We start from the raw sequence: 27,014 nt of genomic DNA, 5'->3' as shown, positions 1-27,014 counted from the left end.
GTGACTACACTTTCTCTTTTCATCCGACTAGGTGACTTTGCAACTCCATCCGTACAGGACGCGCGGATTTTGCGTAGCAAAGTTTTCGGGTTTCTACGACGAGTGATTGACTACGTGGTACAACAAAAGCCGATCCGACGAAAAAAGGAGACAAACTTACTTGAAAAAGTAGGACCCATTCGCAAAGCCGAAAAATGGAACCGTATACGTCATCATCCAGATGTTGCCTCCGCCGCAGTCGAAATAAGGTTTGCTCCATTTACCATCTTCGTAGGAGACACTGAGAATTTCGTCGTCGAATCGCTCCGTGTGCGCCGTCTCGTTGGCCGTGTACGTATGATAAGCTGCAATAGTGTCGTAAAGTCATTGTTAGTCAAATGATACATCATGTTTTCTGGAATTTCATATCGTACCATACGAAAACCATTTATTACTAGAACTGACGTTGCATAGATCTCCTTATAGATCTTAAAATAACTGAATGCCTCTTTTTCCACGTCAAAGAATGACGGGCTTGAAAAAGTCTGTCTAGACTCTTTCGTTTTTATTCAGGGTTTATTATGTTTTAGTCGTTCTTTTTACATCGATATTCACAGTCGACCGGTATACGATGTTCAATTCGTCTGATGTATACGGGATCCGGCAAAAAACAACATCAGATGCGCTTATTCTACGATAGAGTTTTTCTGTGGCGTTAAGTAGGTCACCTCATTGACTCCATCGTACCTTTCGTGATTTGGCACGGATTACGGGACTAACTAAACTTTTAGCACTCTTTGAAAATGTTCCGAGTCCTCAGCCGTGAATTCCCGTTACTAACAATCACTTTCGCAGTTTTTTTTTTCTCTTCTCACTCGCTATCGATCGATATGAGAGGGAAAGAAGTAGATTGTCAAGAGTGGCCACTCGTACCGGTCTCTCCTGTACTTGACTGGTACCGTGAAAGTCAGTCTCTTTTTTCCTTATCCGATTTACCGGAGCTCAGCTTTGTCCAGTGAATCCCCCCTTCCCTTTTTTTTATTTACCTAAAAGCTTAAGTTTTCTTTTTATTCACCATAGAAATTACATCTTCACAAGATGCAAATGTATATTTTTATGCGCTTAATGTCAGCTCAATTCATAATGCCTATTGAAATAGTTAGTAGAAATCAGAGCCCACGTTTTATGCCCGTAGTCATTGATTCGTATCTCACCGGATTAACTGCAGAACACATTGTGCGTCTTTCCGTCCTTCATTCCAGAATTCCGCAAATTGCCTTGTCGTTGTCACTATACTTTGTTTCCGCCAACTTGACAACTGCAAGCATAGAGAAAACCATGCGATATTGGCCACGTAGTTTATGAGCAGCGAAGTCGAGGGCTCTTGCACGCTCGCATCAATAACAGATTAATATATTCTTTTGTCTTTTGATGGCTTTTCTTTTTTCGTAGAAAATGGAATAGGCATATGCATTTTTGGTAGTTGCAAAAATGCCATACAGCTCGTGATGAACCCAACTGTCATTGATAAGTGCAACCGTGTTCTAAGTGACATTTTTTTTTAAAGTCATGATTGCCTTCTGTGTTTAAATTTTTCTACCTCTTCAGACTGATTTCTTTGCTACATAGAGATGATGTCGGACAACTAACCAAGTTGTCCGAATTGAATACAGAATAACCAATTCTGTATTCAATTTACTTGACGTTTTTGAATTATTGAAATTCATCCATTGACTGACAGGGTAAATATTCACGTGGGTAAATGGATTTGGGTGGAAAGGCTCCGTGCATTTGTAATAGATACGGCACGCGAGTCGGCTGACGTTGTTGAGTCACAAACCGAATATTCTATCTAACATGTTTTCCATATTAAAAACCCAGCGTAGTACAGTTGTCGGCAAGTTTTTTTTTCTTTGCTCAGAGTGTACTCGTTGTTTTTTCCAGGAATTTGTACAACTTTGATAGCACAATCGCATCCGAATTTTTATTATTTCATTTTTTCTTCGATGTGCAAAGCCAACATGGCTTACACTAGACTATGTGATATTTTGAAGTCATGTTATTTTATAGACGGTGGCTAAGAGCTGGGCTTTCGTCTACTTTCATCATCTGTGCTATTGAACTGTCGTGAGTACAGATACGGCATGAAAGCAAGGGCACATGTTCTTGGGTTTAAGGTTATTTAATAAACCAACCAGGTAATTTTTCCTTTAAAAAAACAAACATATAGAGTTGCCTGGATATAGTATACGATTGCTTTAAAGGAAAATTGGACTTTCTCTTCACTTTGCATTGTCAAGAGATTCGGTTTTTTTAAATTCACGATCAGGTACGTTAGGGTTCATTACGGTAATGCAGCTGAATTCATCGACTAGTTCCTTTTTTCCTTGTTTGTTCCTCTATTATTTTTCCTCTATTCTCCTTCCGTGTTTGTTTTTCTTTACTGTTCTCGCTTGTTGATTGGAGGGTCTGACAAAACATTGTTGCACCCTAAATAAGCTAGCGTTTCTGCCAGGAAGCGATTGCTAGAAAATTATTTTCCGGCTTCCTCATTGCGCTTCACTGCGGCAAGCGCTAGAAAAAGGGAAAAAAAAAACATTAGGTGATAATAGACGATAAAAGGCGATCGATCGAGTGCGTAACAGTTCAGGTTTTGATAACACCCAACGCAGAATTATCTCTCCTTGGCCATCAATTTGCACCCAGAGATTTCTGTTGGCCGCACACAAAACGACAATTGGCTCCAACTACAATAGCAAAATCAAATTGCTCCTAAACTAGATTGCGTGACGACGCTCGTCCTTAACTTGTCTCTTCGTATCTTATCATCACTATAAGTTACATCAAAAGGATATGGCCCTGTGTCCAGGTGTTGTCCTTCACAGAACATCAATCATTAATCTTTCTTATAAAAGCATTTGGAGAGCGGAGGGGGTTAGAGGTTACGAATGGCGCACACCATAGCAACATGCACTCTACATTACATAGTTTGTCGTGTCCGAAGGCGGTTGTCTACACGAACGAGACCACTATATGTTTGGTCAAACACAACGTCGTCCGTCCAACCGTAGGGACGAAGTAGACTCCGGTGCTAATCGATCGACCTGCTCTATGGCCCTAATACACGCAAAAGCGATGGAACAAGGTTTATATTTGCTAGCGCAAAACTATAACAACAACAACATGTAGATCGTTTCCAGTTGTGAAGAGCGTTGCCCTTACTTTGTACGGGTAGTGTTTCCATTTTCCCATGTTGGCCCTGTTTTATCAAGGGATCGTTTGCAGATAATTGAATTTAACTTTGGCTCTTTGTTGGGGAGTATAACATGTACCCTTGATACAGGTTATGGCTCCTTGGTAAACCAGTGAACCAAAAAAACAAACCGTTCCCTTTTGATCTCGATCACTATATACCTTCTTGATTTTCCAAGCATGACAACCCAACGAACAATAGACCTATAATGAAGGTATATTTGATGGTCGTTATTGCCAACGATTGTTATATCGTGCTTGTTTATCTTTGCTTAGATTTTAATGTCAAAGAACCAACATATGGAAACATTTTGAATTTGTTTTTTGCTTTTTGCACAAGTATGGCCTTAGGTTACCATCAACAAACATTGGAACAAGGATGTAACTTTGACGTGCATGTTCCGAAATTGAATTTTTACGAGAGTTCCGGACTCTTCGCTTCTCTTGTTTCTTTTTCCCCCAGTTTTCTTCATAGCCTTCTGGATTTCAGACAAACTTGAAGGTGACTATAATTTGTGCATATCTTCCCAAACGACATTTTCTAGTCTTGCACGGTTTAAGTTTTTAGCGTAGATTTGGATGCCCTACGTTTTACTTATACGAGGGTAACTTTTACAAGTTACTAATTAGATTCCGCACCAAAAGTTTACTGGAAGTTTCACTATGACGGTAGAAAATGTCTGGTGAGACTTCATTTTGGTTGTTATATATTCTAGTTTACGATACTTTTCTTATTTTCCCATTCGAATCTCACAATTCTAATTATCCTTTTTTAAAATGCAAACAAACGTTGCATATATTGCTTCATTAGTCGACGTTCTTTTCAGCGTCTCCTTTCTTAATTATGACAGTTCATTGGAATGCAGTAAAAATAACTATCCTTTAAAAATTCGTTTTTCAAGAAATGCAAAATTGAAATAAAAAATCGAGCCATCTGGCAGAGAGGACGTGTAGCGGATGTATTTCTTCATTCTGATGGTACATGTAATGCGTTTGCTCCTCCCGCCACATTCCTGTCCCTCACGAACGTGTTAATGCGTGATTAATGGCTGATAGAAGAGATGAGCACGTAACGCTTGTCTCTGCATCACAGCATATTCTGTCATTTGATCAGTGAACCCACCATCATGTTACGGAATTAGCTCCGCTTTGTTGAATGCACTTTCTCTTATCGCTATCGTCTCTCGTTTGGCTTTTCACAAATCCCCGTCGAGATTTTGTGGTAAGATATTTTATCAGCTTCTCTGCTTTCACAATGATTTACAATGTACGTTCAATACCGAAGTAGAAATGAGCCAGACGGGTGAAACGAGACTGACATAAGACAAGACAAATAGATTTGGCGAATGGACAGTAATCGAGCTGAATGGATGTTTCTCCATGTTGAGGAATTTCAGATTTGTATATCTAAACAACTTTGGTTTGATTCAGCTTACAATGATATTGCGGTGAAAGAAAAGTAATGACCCCAAAAATGGAACGGAAGATACAGATTATGTTCCAGTTTGCCATTATTATTTTTGCTGTTATTATTTGGAACAAGTGAAGTAGACGATTGACGACAATTCCGAAAGAGGAGCACCGTATTATATTTACAGTTTGGAATGTTATCCGTGCTGCAACTTATGAACTGGAGATGGATGACGTTTGGGACGAACATCAGCGAGAAATGGTAAGTTGATTCAAGTCACGCCAGACTTTATCAATCGGAATTTACGTCATATAGCTGTACCGAGCAATATATTCTCGTTCCTTATGAATTTATGAGCAAATCACCAGTACCATGTACGTTATGTATTGAGAGGTTGGGTATGTAAAATGCAAGAGTGCAATAAGCCAATTGCAGGTTTATTGGATTCTCGGAGAATTGATTTTGTTTTCGTTTTTACGTGTTGGCTTCGACTTCATGGCCGAGTTCAATATCATATTTAATGTGTATGGGGAAGGGGCTCGTAAAATTCAAACCAAATACCATTAAAAACGAAGTCTTTATAGTTTATCTATTCATGAATGATGGCCGACCACATTGAAAGTCAAAACGAACGGTTGAGAGTGCCGAGTAAATTCCGGTTTTGAAGGTCACGCTATTCTTCCATTCAATTAATTCGATTGCATTCAAACACCATATACATACATTCGCCTTGGATACAGCGTTACTCGTATGAAAAGAATAGTCCACTACAAATAAATGTGCCCAAATGAATTTCAAGTGAATAAAACATTTGAACGAGCTTACAAATACTCTTAAGGTTTCTTGAGTGGGTTTACGAAATGTCATCTATACACCTCGAAACTCTTTTGGTGCCAAAAAAAAAGGAGAGAGAGCGACAGAGATAAAAAAGGCTGCTGGACCTATCACCGTCGATTCTTGTCGAAGCAAAAGGCCATACATTGAATTGGCGCAGTTCCAGCACGCAAAAAAAAAGACGTTGCCCATGGAACCCATTGAAGATATCGTCTTTCAAACGAGAAAAACAACGTCAACAGCAGCAGAAGAAAAAAAAAAAACTTTAAAGACTTCTCTTTCGAAACATGTTGTCTTCAGAAAAGTTTGAGGGTTAAGATGTTACCCTAGTTGCACAACTACCAGCAGTACCACCACATAGTGATTTATGGGAGTGTGGGGCGAGAAACGTAATGACGATTCAATGGCTACTTCTTAATGGGATAGAGATTTTGTACGGTGACACTATAAGTTGGGGGGCTTTTGTCACAATTTATGGCCTTCGGTTGTCACCTACATTTTTATACTCTTCCTTACGTTTTCCTTCTGTAATCGTCTTTCCAGCATTAACGACGAGAGTTAGGGTAATCAAAATTGTAGACATTTTTTTCTGAGTAAAAATGCTGTGGTCAAACTACAGCTGTTGGTTCCCCGATTCCAACAAATGTTGTTCTTATTATTAATATTGATTCACGAGGCGATATCAACCTCGATACCTGTAATCTCAAAAGTTGAACGGCAAACACTAATTGAACTCTAAAACCTTGTGAACAGAAAGATATTAAAAAATTCATTTAGGATGTTGTGTCATCAATATGCAACTGTGGCTTATTTTAGCTTCGGGTGTATTGTAAACTTTGGATTCACCCGAAGGCTGAATTCAAGGCACGTTTCACCTGTAATCGCTCAGTTGCGAACGAGACAGTTTTACAGCAGGACCAAGTTTTACTTGTGATTCATCATTTTAACTGGAACTATCTTCACGTCAATCACCTGAAACAAGGTAAGTTTCTGCTATTCGTATATTCCTGTGAATTCTCTTCAAAGTGCAAATAGATTTAAACCAATTCATAGAAATCAGTCAAGAATAGTTGCATAGGATCAAAGCAGAACATTCTTTAGTCTTTTTCGATTTCTTTTTACTGGCCGGCGGGCTCTAAATGTATTCACTCCCCACTCCAATAAGGTAGACGCAATCAAGCTAAATCAATCTGGCATATGTTTTCCGGTGGAACTGTGTGAAAAGCACTGATTGATGATTTTTTTCATCAAAGGGGCGGGAAGGGGTTCCTGTGGCAACTGGCGAGATGGACGCCGTGCCCTATCGACTTGACAGACATGACGTCGTCCCTCACGTTCCCGTTTTTATAGTGCCAACCTCATTTTGTTGTCTTCTCGCCACACCAACTCTTTTTGACTTAAGATATACATTAACGTATATTCTTACTCTCGATAGGTCCATTGAAAAACACGCCCTTTCTTCGCAGTACTTTTCTTGATATCCTGAAAATTCGTTTTCAACGCTTAACGCATGTGTGCGTCTACGAGCGAAAATGGGTTCCAATCATTTTTCGTCTGGAACTCGAGTCAAAAAGCCAACGGGATGTGGTAACACAATGCCAAGGCAATGGCACGGAACGTGATAAGGACGTTATCTAATGAGCTAGTAAAGTGGAAAATGTGAATTCCGGTTAGCTGGTCGAGCATTAAAAATGCAAACGGAAGTAGTGGGAAGATGGGCAACCGATAGAATAGCAGCCAAAAAAATTGGTTTAACTTTTATTTTCTTGATTCAATTTCCCGACGTCTATACGGGCAGTTTCCAATCAAATTTTCTGCTATTGAAGCTGTCGGCTGTATACGAGAGCGGATCTATACTTGTCCGCTTCACCGAAGCCTGTCAAAAGAAGTGTTGGTAATATGTTGCAGCACTTGGGTTTCGATATTTCATCCGTCTCGCTCGTCGAATGTTTCTCCCATGATGGTTCATATCTCGCAGCCGACACAACTGCCCTTCTTGCGTTGCCCGCCTCTTTTTCCTTACTCAGATTGGCCTTCAATGCCCAGCATTGTGTAGATAATTCTCTGTGACGAACGTTGGCATGTAAAATATCGTTTGAATTTTATTGTGCGTTCCAAAACAGAGATTATATTGCAACGTAGAAAGGCAATATAAAAGAAGAAAGAGTTTTGGATGTTTTTTTCGTCCAACAAACTAAACAAGCCTGTCTTCAATTTGTTTAAGCAACAGAGGGTTTAGACGGCGTAACAAAGGACGCCCTCATTTTGGATGACGGGATAGAAGTTGACATTTAGCTAAAGAACTTTTTCTTCGAGCCGTTTCTTTTTTTGCTGTCAAAAACAAAACTTTACCATTTTCGTTCGTTATTTTAAACTCGTAACTAACTGGCATTGCTGCTACTCATTGGATAGTTAAGCTGGCAAGTCAGATTCGTAAGCAACTACGCTGCAATCCCCCATCGATCGGCCAGCCGGGCCGAAACTACACCAGAAAAGAAACAGCAAACAATTTACAATACTCTGTTTAATCAGCGTGTGTGCGTCAGGTCAGGGAAGGATCGTGATCCGGCCTAATTCTGGATAACACATGGTAACGATTTAGGGTTTATCGTTCGCTGCAAATTTCATCGTAACACGTGTAACTAGCCCAACCCAACTATTTGTTGTTTTTTGTTTTTCTACTTGAAGAATTTTGTGTGTACTTAATGAACGGCCACAAGACTGTAAGGGGACAAGCGTGTGTCCTTCATTCGCATTCTTGGCACGGACGGATGGGCCATCTTTAAATGTTTTTCCGTCAAAACGACCCAATCGACCAATCAGCCCCATTTTATAATCACAGTGATTTGACGTCGTGACCTGTCATTTCCTTAGCTCGTCTTCCATTGGCATTTCATTACGTTTGGAATGTGCTTTGACATCCGGTTTTCGGGATTTTGCGGGCTGGCTTCCTTATCGTCCGTCGCCGGGTGTTCCTTTTTCATCCAGTTTATTGAAGGGAAAAAGACACAATAAAATCTTCTAATTTTTCAGGCAAACATTGACAAAAACAAAAAGTCTTTTCATTTATTTGACAATGTCAACAGTTGAAAGCTTCCAGATTAGTCACTAAAAAAATATGCTTTGACGATGCGTTTCTTGTACGATTTTCTTATTGTTCACGCAAGTGGTTAATTCCTTTGAAAATAATCAAGAATTTTAAAAGACTCGGTGTCCTTAGAAGAAAAAAATCCTGTTGATTAGCCATTCAGATTGGTTTTTTCTTTATGCAAGACAAACCCGAGATTCCCACGCAGCTGACGTCGCAGGAGGTTGACAGATTGGATCCCCCCCACAACAGTCACGTGATTTTTTTTTTCGGGACAATGGGTTAGGGAAGTAGTGGGCGTTGCAGTGTCGAATACAGACGCAACCCATCTGATTACTTGGCCCAATCTAACTTTGCCGAAGGCAGAGAAGCTGAAACGAAAAAAGACTTCATCCTTAGCCCACACATAGCACATAAAAGAGAAAGAGAATGTCTAACAGATTTGAGGGGGGAGGTTTCTGAGCAACAAAAAAATGCCAACCATCAAACGGCTTTTTCATGAGCTCGTTGTAACCGACCGAAAGTGTATTCAAACTTGTGTGTGTGTGTGTGTGTGCACAATGCGCATAAACACACGAGTTTATGTGGAACTCATCGCTAAAAACTCCTCCTCCCCATTATTTTTTGGGAAACGAACGAGCTGTTAGAGATACGCTTTTCTCACCCACTCTGTCTTGTGTATCTTCCATCTCAACAAATGTTCCACTTTGAACAGCATGTCATTGACTAAATGTTCTGCCTTTGTAAACATTGCTATCCGTAAACGACGTCATATGCAGACGACTGCTATTTTCCATGCAAATAATAACGGGAGGAGAAAACAATCAGCTCAAAAAGCAATAAAGAAATATATGCGATTAGATAGGCTTGTTGCCTCCGTTTCCATCATCGACTCATGTTTGCTTGACTAGAAGAAAAGCCATTTTTCTTCCAATTTCACTAAGAGAGTCTGATGAATCCGTTTCGCTTCGCTAAAAAGCACATCGTCATTCTCTTTCTTCAAATACGATTTTTTTTTCTTTAAAACTCCTTGTATCAAATTTGAGGTACAAGTGCGAGCCTTACTGTTAAATATACGCGCGTGTCACGACATGATTCTTGGTGGGATCTGCGAGATTGAGATGCATCTTTAATCGAATGGCCGTGAGCCAATGGAAAGTAGGTTTCTTTTGCGTCTCGGCTTACGCAGTTTTTGAAAAGCAACTCGATTCTATACGCGCGATACTCTGACGCCAATTTTTTCTTTTTGAAATGTCCCCGGAGTCCAGCCGATGGACGTCTTGAATTCACGGATGGCTCAAAGCCAGGGTTATTGTTTGCCTCCATTTTTATGGGGTTAGGCACATCTCCAGAGCAGTTCGTATACGAACCCCCTTTTTTTTTTGGCCATCCATGACGCAACCGGTAATCCACGCTTCTTTTTTAAGGGAGGGGGGTCTCGTTCTTTATATTCTCCCACACGCTCCTCATAAACACGACCGGAAAGAGGAGACCATTATCATCCGCCATTTTATCCATTTCAATTGTAACTTTTTTTTTTTCTTCTGTCTTCGCCTATTTTGTCTCTATACAAAAAAAAGGAGATTCGGTTCCAGTGGAATAACGGATGGAACGAGGATTGCATCAAACTCATGGCGTCACGAGCACAGCAAAGGTATACAATCCTTAATGTAATACAAACACACAGTGTGTGCAGCGTTGCAATGCCTACATCTGCGTAAGGATGTCTTCAAAGTCGGGCCATTGTCGGTAATTGAATTCTCCTTCCATACGTAAAGGGACGGCCAAGAAGTCCTCCCCCCCCACAAAAAAAAAAGATGTTTGTTGTGGTTTCAAGTGTTTTACTAGTGCCGCTCTTTTGTATTATCGGGAAAATGTTGCAGGCGATGGAGGATCAAAATGTTTTAACAGCAAGCCTATTTTGTCATCGTTTGCCTTACGGACATATGGACCATCTGGGTACACACAGAAAAAACAGTCCATAACACGAAGAGGCATCTAACTTGTGCACTCTTATTTTTCGTTCATTTTTAAAATCCAAAAGCAATCTAAGAGACTAGAACATTTTTTTCGTAATATGTCGATAAAAAATTATGTATAGCTCCCTCCGGCCAATTTTAGAAGAGCCACTTTGTTGTGTTGGGCCTCCGAGTGATCAACACTCGTGTCGCTGAGTTTCATGACGCCTTTTCTAATCGTCTTCTCTCTCCGCTTGCTCCAACTTTTTTTTTTGTCTAGGGGACTAGCCTACACATCTGTTTTATATTTTTGGGTAGGTATTGATCGAAAAAAGAAGACGGGGGAGAAAGTTTGGCAAACATATCAGACTGGGAGAGAGGTAAATTCCTTTCGTGCGCCCCCTTCCATTCTAACAACCAAACTGAAAGGAAAGTATAAAGCAATAAAGGAAAGAGCTAAAGAAGCTTCTGGAGGAATCTTTGCAGTCATATGAACATCGAGGGCCATCTGGAGCGAGAAAAGGTTTTAGGTAATAACAAGAGAAAAAAAAGACCGACGTTAAAGAGTCGAGAGGATCGTTACGCAACGATGAAGAGCTCCATTCGTCCACACGCTGTCAATGTTTCACGACATAATGTCAATAGGTGTTACTCATCGGGGAATTAATAATGGACGCCATTTCTATTCCCGTGTCGTTGTTTTTGTTACTCGTTATCCATTATCTCCGGAATCCATTAGATTTTACTTGTTTTGGGCCTTTTTTTGGCGGTGGCAGTGGCGTACTAAGAAATATGGCTGTGTAGGACGGGCAGAGGGAAGGAAATTAAAAAAGTAAAAGGTCGTTTCAGTTTGTTGCCTGCCACGGAACGTGAGTTGTCCAGTTAGACGTAATGAATAAAGACAGATGGAAACGAATACATGTGAACAGGATTTTCATGTACCGAGAAATCCTTCTTTGATTTATCCTGAAAGAGCGGAAGTGGGTAGAGGGGTTGAAAGATTTGGAATAGAAGATGTTTTCGGAATCAACGGACAAATCAGTTGAAGGGAATGGATAACGATTTGAACTGAACGTCGTTTCCCGTTCAGCTCAGTCCAAGAGGGAAAAAAAAACAAGGATTTAAATGCTAAGAGACTTGATAAAGTATTCTTAGCGTTGCTGGGAATCAAAACTTGGGAGCTTGGGCCGTTGCGACGGACCATCCGTTCCGAATCTTCTACGAACGGAAGTCGGAGAAAAAATCTATCCATCTTAGGGGAAGAAATTATTCTCCTAGGTAGGATTTCAAATGGTGAAACGTTTCGATTCAAATGTAAATGTTTTTACAAAGCGATGGCTGACGATTTTTATGCCAGTGATTGTTCCATTCAAATCACGTCAGCGACTTCGCTAGCCAAATGTAAGCGCTTTCTGGCAATGCGACAAAGTCTAACGTAGTTCCAGAAAAATGTTGGTGAAAGTGAAATTGTGTTTACTGGGTTGACCATTCTGAATTCATCTCTAAGGACTCCCGTCGTCATGCACGACCAAAGGGATCGTGTGACGCAATCCAATTCCAGCCTCCGCACACTTCGTTTTTATTTTCATTGTTGCTGGATAAACAAAATCTCGGTACAACGCGCTCAACAGTTTTCTTGACTTCAAAAGGTTCACGTTGAGAGGTGACAAAGAGTTTCACGTTGAACCAATAGTTTACGAAGCTGAATTTACATTCAAATGCCGCAGCTACGTGTGGCGGGTAGTACGCCCCTTCGACTCGATATCGATTGTATGCCGTAGCCATAAAAAGTTCAAATCGATTACACCCCCAACCTGCTCCATTTATTATAATTATGTTTGGTTTTATTCGATTATCCATCTCTCTCTGTCTTTCTCTCCATTCTAGCGAATAACTCTGCCGTGTCACAGTTAATGGAATCTCAGCTCGTAGTCGTCCCTCCATAAAAAAGAAAAAGATAAAATGTCGTGAGGGCCTGAAAATAGACGTGCTGGAAAAAGCCAACCAGTGCTATGCAATAAAAAGTAAAAAAATAAAAATAAAATAGAAGGTTTGATGTGGATAGATGGGCTTTCGATCGTGTCCAGCAGTTACCAAAGAAAAGAACCACCCACGGTCCAAGTTGGCCGAAAAATCCGTAGCTAATAATCGCGCTCGTTTGGTCCTGTGTATGTGTATACAGCGCTACTGGAAATCATTCCGATCGACATTGAACGCAAAGGCGGTGAATGCAACTGGTCCCCCCCTGGATAGTATAGCCTGGTACGGTCTATAGTTCCCTCGACGATCGATAACAATGAAGGAGGGCGATTGTTTCGTGGCCGTACCACTTCCTTGAACTGTTCGGTTGACTGTGTCGTGTCGAAGCAGATACACAATCGCTTGACGGATCGAATACATAGCAAAAGGAGAAAGAAATGATAAAAGGAAACACATTTAGAAAAAAAATAAAACCAGTAGGGTAAGAGACAAAAGGAATCGTGAACGAGGGAATTGCGTCAGGAACGTCGTTTGTTACTTTTCACTATTTTACGTAATATCATTCTTCGTACTGTCACAATTCGAAATGAGATGGTGCAACTACGAATGCAGTACGTAATGATGTAGACGTGTAGGGCGTAGATGTGGGATCTATTGGTTTATGGTGGGCTAGATGTTACGTTGTCACAGGATCCTTCGATTCTTTCACGCATTTCCTCTGCGCATCCTCTTTTTATTTTACGTAGGATGAATTTGAATTTTCAAATTATTTTGAGCAGCTTTTCTCCCTCCTACGCCTTTATACTTCCTACTTGCTATTCATTCGTTTCGAGTATTTCGTTTTTACCATTTTATCGGGATGTCTTTTACACTAAACTAAACTCTTCGATGGGTCACAGGGGACTTTCGAATATTCTCCATAAAAAGTAATGAACTATGAACCTGTTTGCATTGGTGATCCGCATTTTATTGAGCGTCCATATAGTGAACAAATTCAGCGCCGTATACATTGTGGTTAAATCCAGGCGCAAAGCAGATCGTGTTCTGGGTCCGCGGACGCGTTTTCACGCCTCAACCGTTTTATATGCGCTTTTCCAAATGCTGTCGTGAAACGGTTCACATTTAGGCCACCGAAGAAGGCCGAAATTGATTTTACGTATTCCTTTTTTTTTTAAATGCCAGTAAGGTAAATACTTCTGCACTGTGTATTACACGCTAGCTATAGCCTGTTGTTGAATATGGTTTTTTTTTTAATGGAACAAAGGTCTTACGTCAAAGGACATTTTCTTGCGAGAGAAAGATCGTTTCTTTCGTCCCCATTTTTATTGTTCCTGTTATCAAGAACCTATTTTTCTTTCTATTGTGTGCGTCTATTGTTTTAAGCAAAAATTTCTTTCCGTGACTTCTAACGATGTCTTAAGTGCGCATCCGGATGCGGAAGAGCGCTACAAGCGATTCAGAACAGCAGGCGATCACTTCTTTCTTTCTTTTTTACCGTCAAACAAAAGAAATGTAAAAAACAAAATCGACTAGGGAAACGAGGACATAACAGCAAACATGAAGGCAACAAACACACGACAATACAACCTTTACTATACGCTAGACAAGAGACGACATGGAACTGGGAGAAAAGAAAATTTACATTAAGTACGTAGCACAACCCATATGTTTTATGCAGTGGTATATAGAGGACTTGGCGAAGTGCGTCTACTTGCATGCATAGAAAAGCAAGTTGCTATAATGCTCAGAAGGAATCGAGAATAAGACGAGTATTTTTCTCTTTATTTGTTCACTGTTAAATCCCTTAGTACATGCGATTTTCCCCTCCGCTTCAGCTACCCTACGGTAAATATTCTCTTTTGATATTACCATCAATTTCACTGCTAGACATCCAGTCGACAGGCATTTAATTTATTAATGTTTATGTTTAGATATGCAGCTTTTGTAACGTCATATTTCTCGTTATTAAATATCCAGCCATTTTCTGTTTTACTTCGTTGATTCATCGCTTTTATTTTGCTACTTTCATCTTTGCTTTCTCGACTATAGTATACACACCTACAGCACCAGTAGAGTAGAAAGGAAGTGCAAAGGTGGGTTTTAGACGGTGTTAAGAAAAATGGCTTGAAAGACTTTGCTACGTCCGTGGAGAATTTTCAGAAGAGTGGCATCGACCGTAATGTTTATGTAGGTCGATGTGCGTGTTGTGTGAACCCGAAATCCATAGGGCGAGTCAATACAACGCCCTGAGTTTTATCAAAACATTTTTTTTTTTTTTTGCCTCATAGACTAGTACCGTGATCATGGAAATAACTCACGGGAATTCTGGCTGCGTAATGCTGTTCCTACTCTTTCTCTTATCCAGTCATCTGACTTTTCCAATATACAACGTAATGTCCCTTCGGTCCATCTCCACGCACACAGACTGTCCGCATGGATTCTTGATCGCTTTGTTTGCTGGATCATCTGATCTTTCCTAATGTCCACTTTCTTATCGCTTCATCCTCATCAAGGTCTAGAGCTCGTTACCCAAATGCTTTTCTTTATCTTGGGGATTTGATTTCCTTCTTTCAGTCCAATCTTCCGCATTGTCTCCGCTTTTCTTCACGCGTTCCCGCCTTGCCATCGTTGATCAACTAATAAGTTTACTAAATAGAGCCTATGCAGATCAAGTGCAGAAAAGCAGATGAGGACTTTGATGGCTTAAAAGGGAGGATCCTATTCTAGAGTTTTCTAACGTAGAAAGCCCCTGACGAGGCTTTTCTACGGTCTTACTTTCAATGAATTATAAAAAAATCGTCGTGCATTTACCATTTTTTATATCAAATTTCGTAGAAAAAGCGGACTGAACTCGCGTGCTTGAATTTATTATGTTGAATCCCCCCTTTTTTAAAGAAAAAAGAGAGACTAGATTGAATTAATGGAGCCAAATCTTTTTATCTGTATAGTAGATGGTATTCAACATGCCCGTTAATTACCTTATTCTAAATGCATTTCCTTTTTTGCTATTTGGCAGAATAATTCTCTATAATGGAGCGAAATACAAAAAAAAAAGGGACTTAGCCGCAAAGTGGATTACAGGAACCATGAACAGACCCCTGAATATTAGAAAAGGGGTAAGTTCTACTTTAGAATAACTAAGCGAATAGTACGTGTCCGCTTCAACCGTCTTCTCTATTACGAAATTGGAAAACTTTTTAGTGATTACTAGATAGCAAAACAATGTTGCATGAAAAGACAATGAATACTGTTCATTGATGACGATTTAGAAAAAAGTAAACCGATATTCAGATCGGAACACATTGGCAATAAAAGAATGCAAAGAACAGGAACAATTGCTTTGTCGAGAATAGCTAATAATAATCGAGGAAGTGAAAGTGGATTTCGCAGAATGGCGTCGCATGGACTGCTTTCTTAAAAGAACTTGACAAGTACGTCAGGGAGAAAAGGAGAAGAAGAAAAATGGGAATAGTACACACATAATAGGCCCTCGGGATTGAGATAAGATGTGGAACGTGAGTTGATTACCGAATCTTTTTTGGCTGGTGCACAACGTTTCCTTCTTTTACCTTTGCATAGCGTTTTGCTTTGTAGTCTTGGAGACATGACAAGTATTACGCCCTGAAATCAAAAGACTTTGTTGCTCGTCTCTGTAGTGATGTGCATTCACCTTTTCACAGAAGAAAATTTGACAACCGATGAGTGAATCAAATGACGTGATCGGCAAACTGAACTTTCACGAAACCCCATCGATTTTTCTGTCTTATATTTTCGCAAGAAAACAATATCGACATTTTTTCGTTTTTCTTTATTTATCTTCTTGATTCCGTCGTGTTATCCGGTCAGGCGGGGAAGAAATATAGACACAACCCTCACATGCATGGAAGACATCCCTTTACAGTTTGACTATAAAGAGAAACAAGAATGGGAAGGTGTACACCGTAAGCTATAGTAAAAAAAGAGATGAAGAGGCTCTCAGTTGGATGAGCTTGAGAAATCCACTAGCCTGCAAGGTTCCACTCGACTCGGCTGGATGTCCTATTTTTCTTGTTTTGGCGGGCTGTATCGAATTGAAAAGTTGGCCCCGGCTACATAGCACACACACGGGGGAGAATACAGCACGACGCTATGTTCTTATCGGGGTGTATCGGGACAGGTTCCAAATATTCGCCAACACACGCACAAACACGAAAGGGCGGAAGGATCGACGAGCGTGGATGAAAAACAGGAAGAAACAGAACAGGCACGCTCGTCGTCATCATCATCGAACTCTCCTTTTGTTGTGATCACGTTTTGAGACTCTTCGTTTCCACTCAAGTATACGTATACATGCAGTGTATTATATACGGATGTATATAAGGAAGCCAACCACTATTTCTTTTCATATTTTTGTTTTTCTCCCCTTCTCTCTCGTGAATCGCCAGCGAGGGAATCGTGCGATTTCGTTTTTGTTCCCAAGCACGCTCTCTTGTTTCTTTTCTATTTCCGTTTTTTCTTTTTCTTTCGCCATCTTGTTCAGCTATCCGCATGTAAGACCTATTCTTGTGTAACCTATAGTCATTTTCTTTCTGGAACAAAAAGTGGCAAGTCATAGTTTTCTGTCTAATCGCCATCGAATGCATTCACTCGCAAAGAAAAGAAAAATGTCCCACTATATTCGTTTATTGATTTTTTTTTCATTATTCAGCCAAAAGTAGGACCATTGAAAAACTCCAGTTACGTCACCGACATTATTTTTCGTTCAGTGTTTTTCCTAGCCTTTGTTTGGGGTTTTATTCACCTCGTGACATTTTCACCGGTCGTGATTCAAACTGATTATCGTTTTTTGTACATAAAAAAAAAAAAAAGTTTTGAATACGCACACGTATTGCCATGACTCGACCACTAGCAAACACCTTCGTGTCGAAAGCAATTCAATCCCGGTTGCCAAAATGGTTGCGTACACAGCGGGACGCGTATTTTCTCGTTAGCACGTCATTACTGCAGGATCGATTGGCACCCTATAAGTTGGACCGGGCAACCTCATCGTCCGTTGCCTTCCTCACTTCCTACCTCGCACACAAAGTTAGTCCCCAAAAATGGTGGCGTAGTGACTGCCGCGATTGAAAACTAATGGATTTCATGGAATCTAATCATTGAAATTATTCTCCACATTGAGTGTAATTTGACTAAATAAGAATTGATTCTCGTTTGGACGACCCGATAATTAGGCAATTATAGGAATGCAGGAAAGAAGCACAATGCAGCGTCTTTTCTTTATCGAAAACTTTGGGTCCCTCAAACTATTACGCTCACTTTGCTTAAAATATAAAGCTTCAAGCAAACTACAAGACAAGAATCTTTTAATGATTGAAATAACAGCGTGCTCATATAATTAATTTCCATAATTCCACATTTTTTTATCTTCATTATTTCACCTTATTTTACGAAATAAAAAAACCCTCTTCTTGTCGCAACAAACTTGCTGCGCACCAATCTCCAAGCGACAGATATTTACGATAGGACAAAGTTCATTAGCGACTCGAAAGGCCATCGAGGTTATACAGAACAAAAAAAGGGAAACCAGGAAAATTATGCAAATGGTTTTTGCTTATACGCTACCCTGTGGGTAGGGTACTAAAAAAAGACAGAAGGTTGGTGAGAACGAATGTTAACTAAAGAGACCTAGAGACCATATAAATCCGTCCTTTGCCGTCGTGACAATTTGTAGGGCCGTCCCACTGCGTTCAGCTCGTCTCCACGCACTCGACTTGATTTGATGCATCCCGCAGACAGTTCCCCCTCGCTTGCTTTCATCCAGCACCTTGAAAGACACCGACTGTTCTTATATTCCCCAGCTGCATTTCTTCTCTTTTTTTTTTAAAGAGTCATTTTCTTCTTTTATTTACTTCTTTATCTTTCTCTCGTCTGTACCTTTGACTTTGGCACAGACGTTCAAGTTTCACCATATCAACTTCTTTGAAAAATGGCGCATGCTGCTCGGTTTCTACGATTCAATGAAGAAGACCCCGTCGGGAAGAAGCTTTTCAATCCCCTCATCAAATGCGTCGCTCGTCATTACAGAGAAATGATGAGCGAAAACCGGCGAACCAGAGTTAAATAACTCGCTCAAGTCTCATCAGTTTCCTTTTTTTTTAAATTTCCGACCGACTTGCTGACTTCAAAAAAACAAAGGGGAAAAATCATCACACCCTTTTATTTTTTAAATTGCGACAAGAACATTCTGTCTTTCTCACAAAAATCATCCAGTCTCCGTTCGTCCCTACTGCCATCGTTCCTCTACTCTTTGTTCGTAATCATAGAAAGAGCCATCGAAGAAGAGGATCTCCTGCATGCCAAACTCATTCCGAAATCGTCTCACGTCTTCCTTGTTGTAACATGATTGGCTTTGCGACTACTCTATACTCTCCTAAACTGGCGTCTCCCTTGTCCGAGCATCAAATTGCCCAGTACCGCGTCAAAACTCGATTATAGAGCCATATAGGAACGTACATTGAGGGACAGTCAGGAAGATCCACCTCCTCGGATGACATACGACTAATGATTCCCGTTAGCAACGGCATTTCACCACACACACTGTCCACTACTATAGACTATGATATCTGTCAGCTAATGTCCCGTCTTCATTTGGACGACGCAACGTCTGCTAGCTCGACGTGTCCGTACGCTCTTTTCCTATTAATCGTCTTTGTCGTTCGACTATACGACCGGAAAATGGAGCGAGCCTACTAGATCTTTTGGACGTCGGAAACAGAGATCATGGGTCCGTCCGCCAATCCCAGTCATTCTTCATCTAGTATATAGTTTTCTCTGGTCGTTGTGTCCCTCTTAATGAACAGCATCATAAATCGATGGAAGCACGTATACAACAGCAGGCAAAAACATCAATATTCTTTTTTCTAAGAAGATAATTATTTGTAGATTATTCGCCTACAGTTTCTCTCAGAAATCTCAGTATTATACTATTCAATCAAGTGAATAGAGAGGGAACCTGTTCATTACGAGCCCTTTGCAACACTTTCAATAAAAGAGAGAGGAATCATTTGAATCCAACTCGGCACTCGCCATATGGTTGGTTAAATCTTGGGTTGACGAAGGATCGAATCAGTTCAAACGGAGATGTTTATTTAGCAATGTTTTTCGTTCTTCCTTGTTATCTTTGCATGTCTGTATTTACCGTGACCTGAACATTGACAGACCAAACGCAGACGACGGAACGGAAGCTGCTACTGTAAATTCCACATCAACCGGCCGGAAACGCTGACAATAATTGTGTAGCAGCGTTGGCTGCATATGTGGCAAATAATAGATCAAGGCAACTGGAAGGAAACTGACGGCCCCAAGTTCAAATTGCAAAGTGAAAACGACGAGTAAAAAAATAAAAAATAATGAAAAAAGGGAAAAAGAACGTACCAATATAATACGCTCGATAAACAGCAGTCGTCAAAGATATTGTCAAGTGGATTTTCATATCGGCAAACTTACGTACAACAAAGAGACGTCTGGCAGTGTCTTATTGACTTTTGACGGAGAGTTTCACATAATGCTCTTGTTCGTGAATTGACTGACGCCAAGATTTCGAGGAGAATCAGAAAGTCCACCAACACAACTGGCTGTATGACATTTGAAGAGGCAAAAGCGTATAGTCGATATAAGGAGTCGTTAACGCAAGAGAAAATGATCCTTTGACAGAGAAAAGGGCACTGGCCGCCACCAAGTGGCTCGCAAGACCTTGTTAAGAGATGCCGAAAAAGAGGAAGACGGGCTGAAGGTTGAGCTTACCTTTAGTCAGTGACGTCATGTTCCGAATGACACGCTCGGCGTTCTTACGGGCGATGTAAAACCACTCGGATGTGTTGGCCAAGTACTTGTATTCGACGGCCAGATCTTTGGCCAGGAATGGGACCCTCCAACATACGATAGGCGAACGGGCAGAAGAGAACGTAGTCCTTGTACTGGTACCTAAACACAACACGAAAGACGTCCAAAACAGGAGAAGATGAACAATTAGAAGAGCTGCGCATCGCCTCAATTCAAATGTCTAATAATTAAGGAATAAAGCCTACTTGTCATAGCAGTTGCCCGCAGCGAAAATGTCTTCATCCATCTCGATCATGGAGTAGAGATTGACGTGTAGGAGGTATTCTGAATCGAGAACGTCCTTTTCCGCGTACTTCCAAAGCCGCGTCAGCCAATTAGCTCGGTTGACGGCCACTTCGGCTTCCAAGCGAAAACGATCCTGTGCGTAGCGATCCACCACCCCTTCACCCAAGGTGTCGTCCGTTCCTGCTGTGCAGTTATCGCCCAGCAAAGATTGAGATTCGACGATACGAAGGAATTTAGTCATAATATCCAAGTCGGGTTTGATGATCGGATCGTAGGTGCTCGGATCGTCCAGCGAGTTTGTATTCGACGCTTCCGCATCGCTACTGTCGTACATTTCGTCAGCCGATTCACCTTCGGCGTCCGACATTCTGTGCCCATCGTTCAATCCTTTCATAGCCGCGATCTTATTCTCCAATTTGGGCGCTCCTGTCGGCGTCTCCGGTGAATTGGCCGAGGTGAGAAACGAACGCGGTGCCATTGGCATTGGCGGATTTGGTCCTATTGTTTGACGATAGTTTTTATTATTCCCTTTGGCTATTGGGTCTTTAATGTCCATCTGTTCTGTCTGCGGTTGGTGTTTGGTGGTGTCTACATCGGAGCTGTCGTCTTTTCCCACCATCGGTGACACTAAGTTACTCGTTGGAGATCCGCTGGAAACGGCTTGTAACTTGGATTTTCTCGTTCCGGATGCCAGGATACGGAACGGTTTTGCGTTACCGGTGGCGTTGGCTTTCATTCTACCGGATCTTATTTTACCGCTGCTCGGATTGGAATTGACGACGGTGGTTTCTTTTTTCATTTGAACAGACACATTGGCCTTCTTCTCCTCATCAACGCCGGATGCTGCTGCAGGTTTGGTGGCATCCTCGACGTAATCCCACTCTTGCGTCTGACTAGTTTGATGGCCATCGATTTCTTGCTGATCCGTCTCCTTGTGTCGTACTTTTTGGTGCAAATGCCGGATTTTAGCCCAGACCTCATTGACACTTCCTGCCGGATGATCGGTAGCGCCGCCTTTGACATCTTCCACCGATTCAGACGAATAACTGGCATAGTCCGTCTCGCTAATTTCTGTCTGCACGTTGACAGAAATTCCATCTATTCTTGTGTAATTTATTGGGGTCTGTAAAAGGGGAATAGAATTTGATTGGTTGGCCGAAATCGATTCGCTTCGAACTCCGAAAACGTTCAGTCGTATCGCAAACATTAAAGTGATCAAGATAATGTCAATCCCGGTGACATCTGGCCGTAGTCGCTTCATCTTCTGCAACGTTGGTCCCTAACTCTGTTGTTCTTAGCCAAGGAGATTAAGCCCGTTTGCATCGCCCACTGGGAATCAGGAAGTTGAGGAGTTAGAAATAGTCGCAGCAAAAATCGATGCTCGCTGGTGATTGATGAAATATTTGATTGGATTCATCGTGGCAAATATTAATATTGTACTCGGAAGTCTAACTCTTAATAGTACTACGCCGTGGCATCATTTGCGTGAGATTGCATTTGGTGTAATAGTCTATAGAACCTTCCAACACCCATTTGTTCAAGATTCTTTTATGTGACAGCGGTAGCTACTCGAAATGAATTGAAAATTATCAATTAACACCCCACCTCTACCGTCTATTGCGGTAATATTAAGTGGCTTTCACCGCTGGAACAGTCTCCGCTGAACTGAAACACATTCACATACACACTGAAAATTCTGTAATAAAAAGTGAACACGCAACACTTGCACAAGTCCAGAAAAAAAGAAACTGTCCCAGTTCGTAGAAGCTAATAAGAGGATTTATTTAGCAAGGACGAAACGAATTGAATTTTTGAACGATACGATGTTTAATATAGATGCGACTGCGTCTGTGAAAAGAAGCTTGAAGGTGCAGGTGGGAATGCCGCACACCTCAAAAGGTGCACTATGCAAACAAAAACAAAAAATGATTGATGAGGAGAGTTGAATGAGATCACGGGAACGCAACGATGATGGTGCACGTCCTACAGAGGTCTCCCGAAGACTGGTGCACCTCTGCCTCGATCCTTGGACCACTCCACAACACGGTGGAGGATGTCGTGCTCCCACCCCCAAAGGAAAGGAAGGAGAAGGAATAGAAGAAAGGGGAGAAAAAGGGAAGACGCGGAGAAAGAAGAGCGACAAGGCCGATACGTGCGTGCGTGGTAGGGATTCCAAAAGCCTTTAGTATAGAAGAGCGTCGTTCGATCCCGCGGCGGCGCCGTACTACCGCCATTCGCTATGATCAAACGTAAATAATGAGAGCAGAAGAATAACACCATCGTACTTTTGGAAACATGAGAGGAATAATAAAGTAGACACTGAGTACAACTGGGCTCGAGTTGATGCTGCAGTATTCGTTTTTCTTGTCCACTGACAAAAAAAGGTGTGTCTCATATTTTAATCATAGCAAATTGCATTTCTTCACGGACTAAAGCAAATCGGCGAATAAAAGTAAAATTTCCGTCAGCCAGCCTCCTATGTTGGTGTTTGCAACAGCCATCCAGGAGCCCATTAGTTGCTTTTCTAGCGGATTTTTATGAAAACAAAAGCCGTTTCTCCTCGGCCATCGGTGTTGGATTAAGTGCAGTCCAATGAAAAGTGACGATTCGAAAAGATGATCCTGATTCAAAGTTGATTAACGATTCGATTAACAACCGCTGTCATTGGTTTTCGATTACGTGCCCGTTTGGCCTATTACTGGCATCCAGGTGAATTGTTACCGAAAAAGGAAGGACATCCACGGAAGGCCATAAATCGATTCACGCGTTGACCATCTGGCCGTTCCCTCGTTCACGGCTTGAGCGTGTGCGTATACAATGAGTTACGATTAAGTGATGCAATACGGCAAGAGACAAACTTTGGGACCGTCGAAAACGACAGCTTGTCCCTTTCCCTTTTGTTCCTGAATTACGTTGCATAACGACGCAATCGTTTATATCCATCTAGGTGCGAGCAGAGTGCACGATAAAAGGAACTCGATGACATGATGTATTGCGACACGCTCATACATCAGTAATGCGAAAGTGTCAAGTCGAATAGCAGGGTGGCGAACACCAACGGGTGTTGGCAGAATTCAATGCATATCCTGCATATCTAACACGTTCCATCTTACAGATGTTTCTCTTTTCGTCGATCTCGCCAGTTGATCCGTTAAGGACCAGCACTTGCCTCTTGTCAATTGCTGTGAGGCGCCAGCAGATGCTGTGTGAAGATTGCCAACAACCTCCCGTTAATTTTCCAGCAGGTATTCTAAAACCCTCGCTTTTGTAAAACTCTTGATTACTGAATGCATAGCCTGATTTTGATCGCTTTGTAGCTAATGGTGACGATGGCTTATATTTTATTAGTCTACGTTTTTTTTTTTTTCAAAAGAGTCTGAACTACTAAATATGTAGCCCGATTTTATTTTAAAATTTATGACCCTCTTTGGTGATTTATTTCTACCGCTTACCCTCCCTTCCCCCCACAAGCATTTGTTCTTTATGGCTAGAAAGTTTTCAGCGTAGTTGATTAGAGCGCTAGTACCGCCGCATTCACATTTTTGATGCATTTGCAACTTTTCTTTTAGCAGAACTACCGCCTCTTAGCTGAACCTGACGTTGCTGATTTTCCAGATGCAACAAATTGCAAGTAGAGACAAAAATAATGGTGAGGTTGGATTAGAAACATCGCTGATGTTGCCCAAAGCGCAAAAAGTTCACTAGTCAAGTGCCGTGATGGCGGATTAGAAAATATACGTTGCCACCCACGCAAGAAGACGGCATACGGGCAAAAAGAAACAACGAATCAATATCTTGAAAAGAAAAAATAAATAATTCCCAAATCATATCCTCCAGTTCTTTTCCTGCTGATGATAGAGGACGGCAACATCTGCAGTGGACGCTTTTACCAATAAAACAGTGCGCTGTTCCCGCCTAGTCAGCATCCGAGTCTCTTCAGCAATTCCTTGAATCTGTAAACATGCCGCGTCTCTGAAAAGACAGTTCATTTAAACAACCGATGAATGAACGATGGCGTAGATGTGGTGTTCAATTCAAGAATAATCATTATTTCATCAGTCACCGCTAGTTAGTAATGTTACGCTTGATATGGAACATCAACTTTCATTTGAATGGCGGAAAAGGCGTGTTTTCATCGGGCGGAAACTAGTCCTCGAGAAATGAATTGCTAGAGGATGTACTTCTCCGTTTTCCCCGGGTGCTATTATTTTTATTTTACTTAAAAAAACTGCCTCTTTTTTCTTATGTATTGCTTTAAAAAAACCAAAGTAGTAAACACAAAAGAAGATGGAGAGGATATTGAAATCGGTTCCCCTCTGCCGACGTCCGCCTAGGCCTCATTCTGGGTCGTCATAAACACGCAAAACTAAATTAAAAAAAATATTGGAATACAAGATGAGGAACAAAAACGAGAGTAGTGCAACATCCAATATGATGCGTGAACATAAAATACTACGTTTGTCGTTCACACAGACAATTGAAGATATATTATCGCCCTGCTCCCCCCGTTTATACATGTTTCCCCTTCGTTTTGCGCATCGAATGCGTCTGTCGTGACGCTCTGTCACATCTTGGTTGACACCAACATCTTTCATGCTAACGTCCGCATGGGACAAGAATTTGAGCAGGTATTTTGTGAATTTTTGGTCAAATCAAACAGAACTAGAAGATTTCTTACTGATTTCATACTTGATGCTTGGCTTTTTACTTACTCTGCGTGTTTCCCATAGAAAAACTATACAGGCAAAGGCCGGTATTTGGACAATAAACATAAAAGTAGGAAACGTTTTGGGATAGTAACGTTTGATCAATGTTTTGTTTCATGCCATCGATTAGACGCAATTGCGGGCAACCGGTAAAAAATAATTTTTCTCCCCGGGTTTGCCGCAACACGTCTCAATTCCGGCGTTCTGATTGGTGGCACTTTAGATTGAAATTGAGTGCAGATTGCGTGCACATATTTGCGACACCATTTGCAACTTGTGTTTGCTTGGTTGGAGTTCCAGCAATGATGTTAATTACGCAAGGGATTCAATCTCTCGTTACCAACTTTATTCTTCACCCTATGGCAAGCCAATCGTACCGGCAGAAATCGTTAATGATCCATTAACGACCTTGACGATCTCTGTGTCGATAGGGGGGCGTCTCTATAGGTCATGACGTGGTAAGTAAAATGCCGAACTTTTCAATACAGAAATGTGTTCGACACACTAACTTTATGTGGAAGTATGAAGTGTAACACCCGCTTCTGTGTTAGCTAATGAAAGAAAAATGTTTGGCTGTAAGGTTTACGCTTAGCAGTGATTGGTATTGGTCTGGGGAACGTTTTCTCGTATACACAGGATCCCAGATTTTAGTGTTCTGCACACAAAAGACTACCTTTTTTCGCCTATACTGCGTCCTTTTTATTAAAAGGCCTCTTATCCTCCAATTTTACGTGTGTCCTTGCATTTTATCTGCACGTGTGGAATTTTAGGGTAATGGAACGGAAAATTAGAAAAGAAATGTTGTTTGTATCGCTTCCGCTGAATGCAAAATAGTTCCACCCCAATCCCATTGTCTCGTACCCAGACGGGGTCATTTCCAGTTTTTTTTTCTTTCCACTGCAGTTGGAATTTTCAATCGTGCAAGGAAGGTATTAAAGCTATTTACTCCACCATTCATGCAAGTTCGGTTAACGTGAACCGAGTGTGTGGTGCAAATCAACGGATTGTTCCAGCAGGTATTAGAGAGCCAGCCAAATGCCATCCGAATATCTTTCTGGCATATTTTATGTTTTGGCATACCTTTTCTATTTCAGTGTTTTTCTTTGGACAAAGTTAACAGGTAGTTTTGCTATCACAAGTGCCTTTGACAGTTAAACAATATGGCTGCGGTGGTATTTCGTGTACAGGACTGCATGTTAGTTGGAAAGATACAGTGAATGATCAGCAACATATCCATGGTGTGTTCCATGAAGCCGCAACGTAATGTACTTCTTCAAAACAGTTGAAAATATTTGGCTAATCCACTTTGTAATGAATAGTTTTGTTTCAAAGTCCATTTAGATTATACACGTTAAAGCACTTGTAAATACGGACAGCCTACGGGATCGCTTTAAATTTCAGGATTATTCACATCGTCACTGCTTGCCAAATTCAAAAAATGACGAGTCTGCATCGAAAACAAGGTCAGAAATCGGGATTTTTCTTTATGTCTATCAGTTTTTTCACCTTACTCTTAGTAATGACTCCCAACATTCGTTACGATTTTCTAAGGGAATGGTACGTTTTAGTACCGGTAATGTATATTTTACTTTTTATCACACCACCTAAAATGGTGATTATCTTATATCTTCCAACTGACACTTCATTTCTTATTCACTGTGGCTCTTTCTGATTTGGTTTGATCGACTCCTCCCGTCTTA

At 41.1% G+C, this 27,014-nt stretch overlaps 1 protein-coding gene and 1 long non-coding RNA gene across 2 annotated transcripts in view; one reads left to right on the top strand and one right to left on the bottom strand.

Moving 5' to 3' along the window:
- Positions 1-21,869, bottom strand: part of LOC116917125 (probable G-protein coupled receptor 158) — a 35,870-nt gene extending 14,001 nt beyond the window's left edge. The window contains 4 exon segments of the mRNA XM_032922498.2: positions 161-344; positions 20,285-20,399; positions 20,401-20,464; positions 20,569-21,869. Coding sequence (XP_032778389.2) covers positions 161-344; positions 20,285-20,399; positions 20,401-20,464; positions 20,569-21,869 — 1,664 coding nt within the window.
- LOC116917184 overlaps positions 1-27,014 on the top strand; it is a 36,999-nt gene that overhangs the window by 5,665 nt on the left and 4,320 nt on the right. Inside the window, exons 3-8 of the long non-coding RNA XR_006646433.1 lie at positions 32-6,458; positions 19,711-23,853; positions 24,178-26,330; positions 26,409-26,434; positions 26,502-26,579; positions 26,647-26,777. This is a non-coding gene — a long non-coding RNA (uncharacterized LOC116917184). The remainder of the gene's footprint in view (positions 1-31; positions 6,459-19,710; positions 23,854-24,177; positions 26,331-26,408; positions 26,435-26,501; positions 26,580-26,646; positions 26,778-27,014) is intronic.

The sequence above is a fragment of the Daphnia magna genome, linkage group LG1 (assembly GCF_020631705.1).
Source record: "Daphnia magna isolate NIES linkage group LG1, ASM2063170v1.1, whole genome shotgun sequence".
NCBI lineage: Eukaryota > Metazoa > Arthropoda > Branchiopoda > Diplostraca > Daphniidae > Daphnia > Daphnia magna.
Note: the sequence above shows the minus strand (reverse complement) of the source record. Positions and strands in the feature narration are given on the sequence as shown.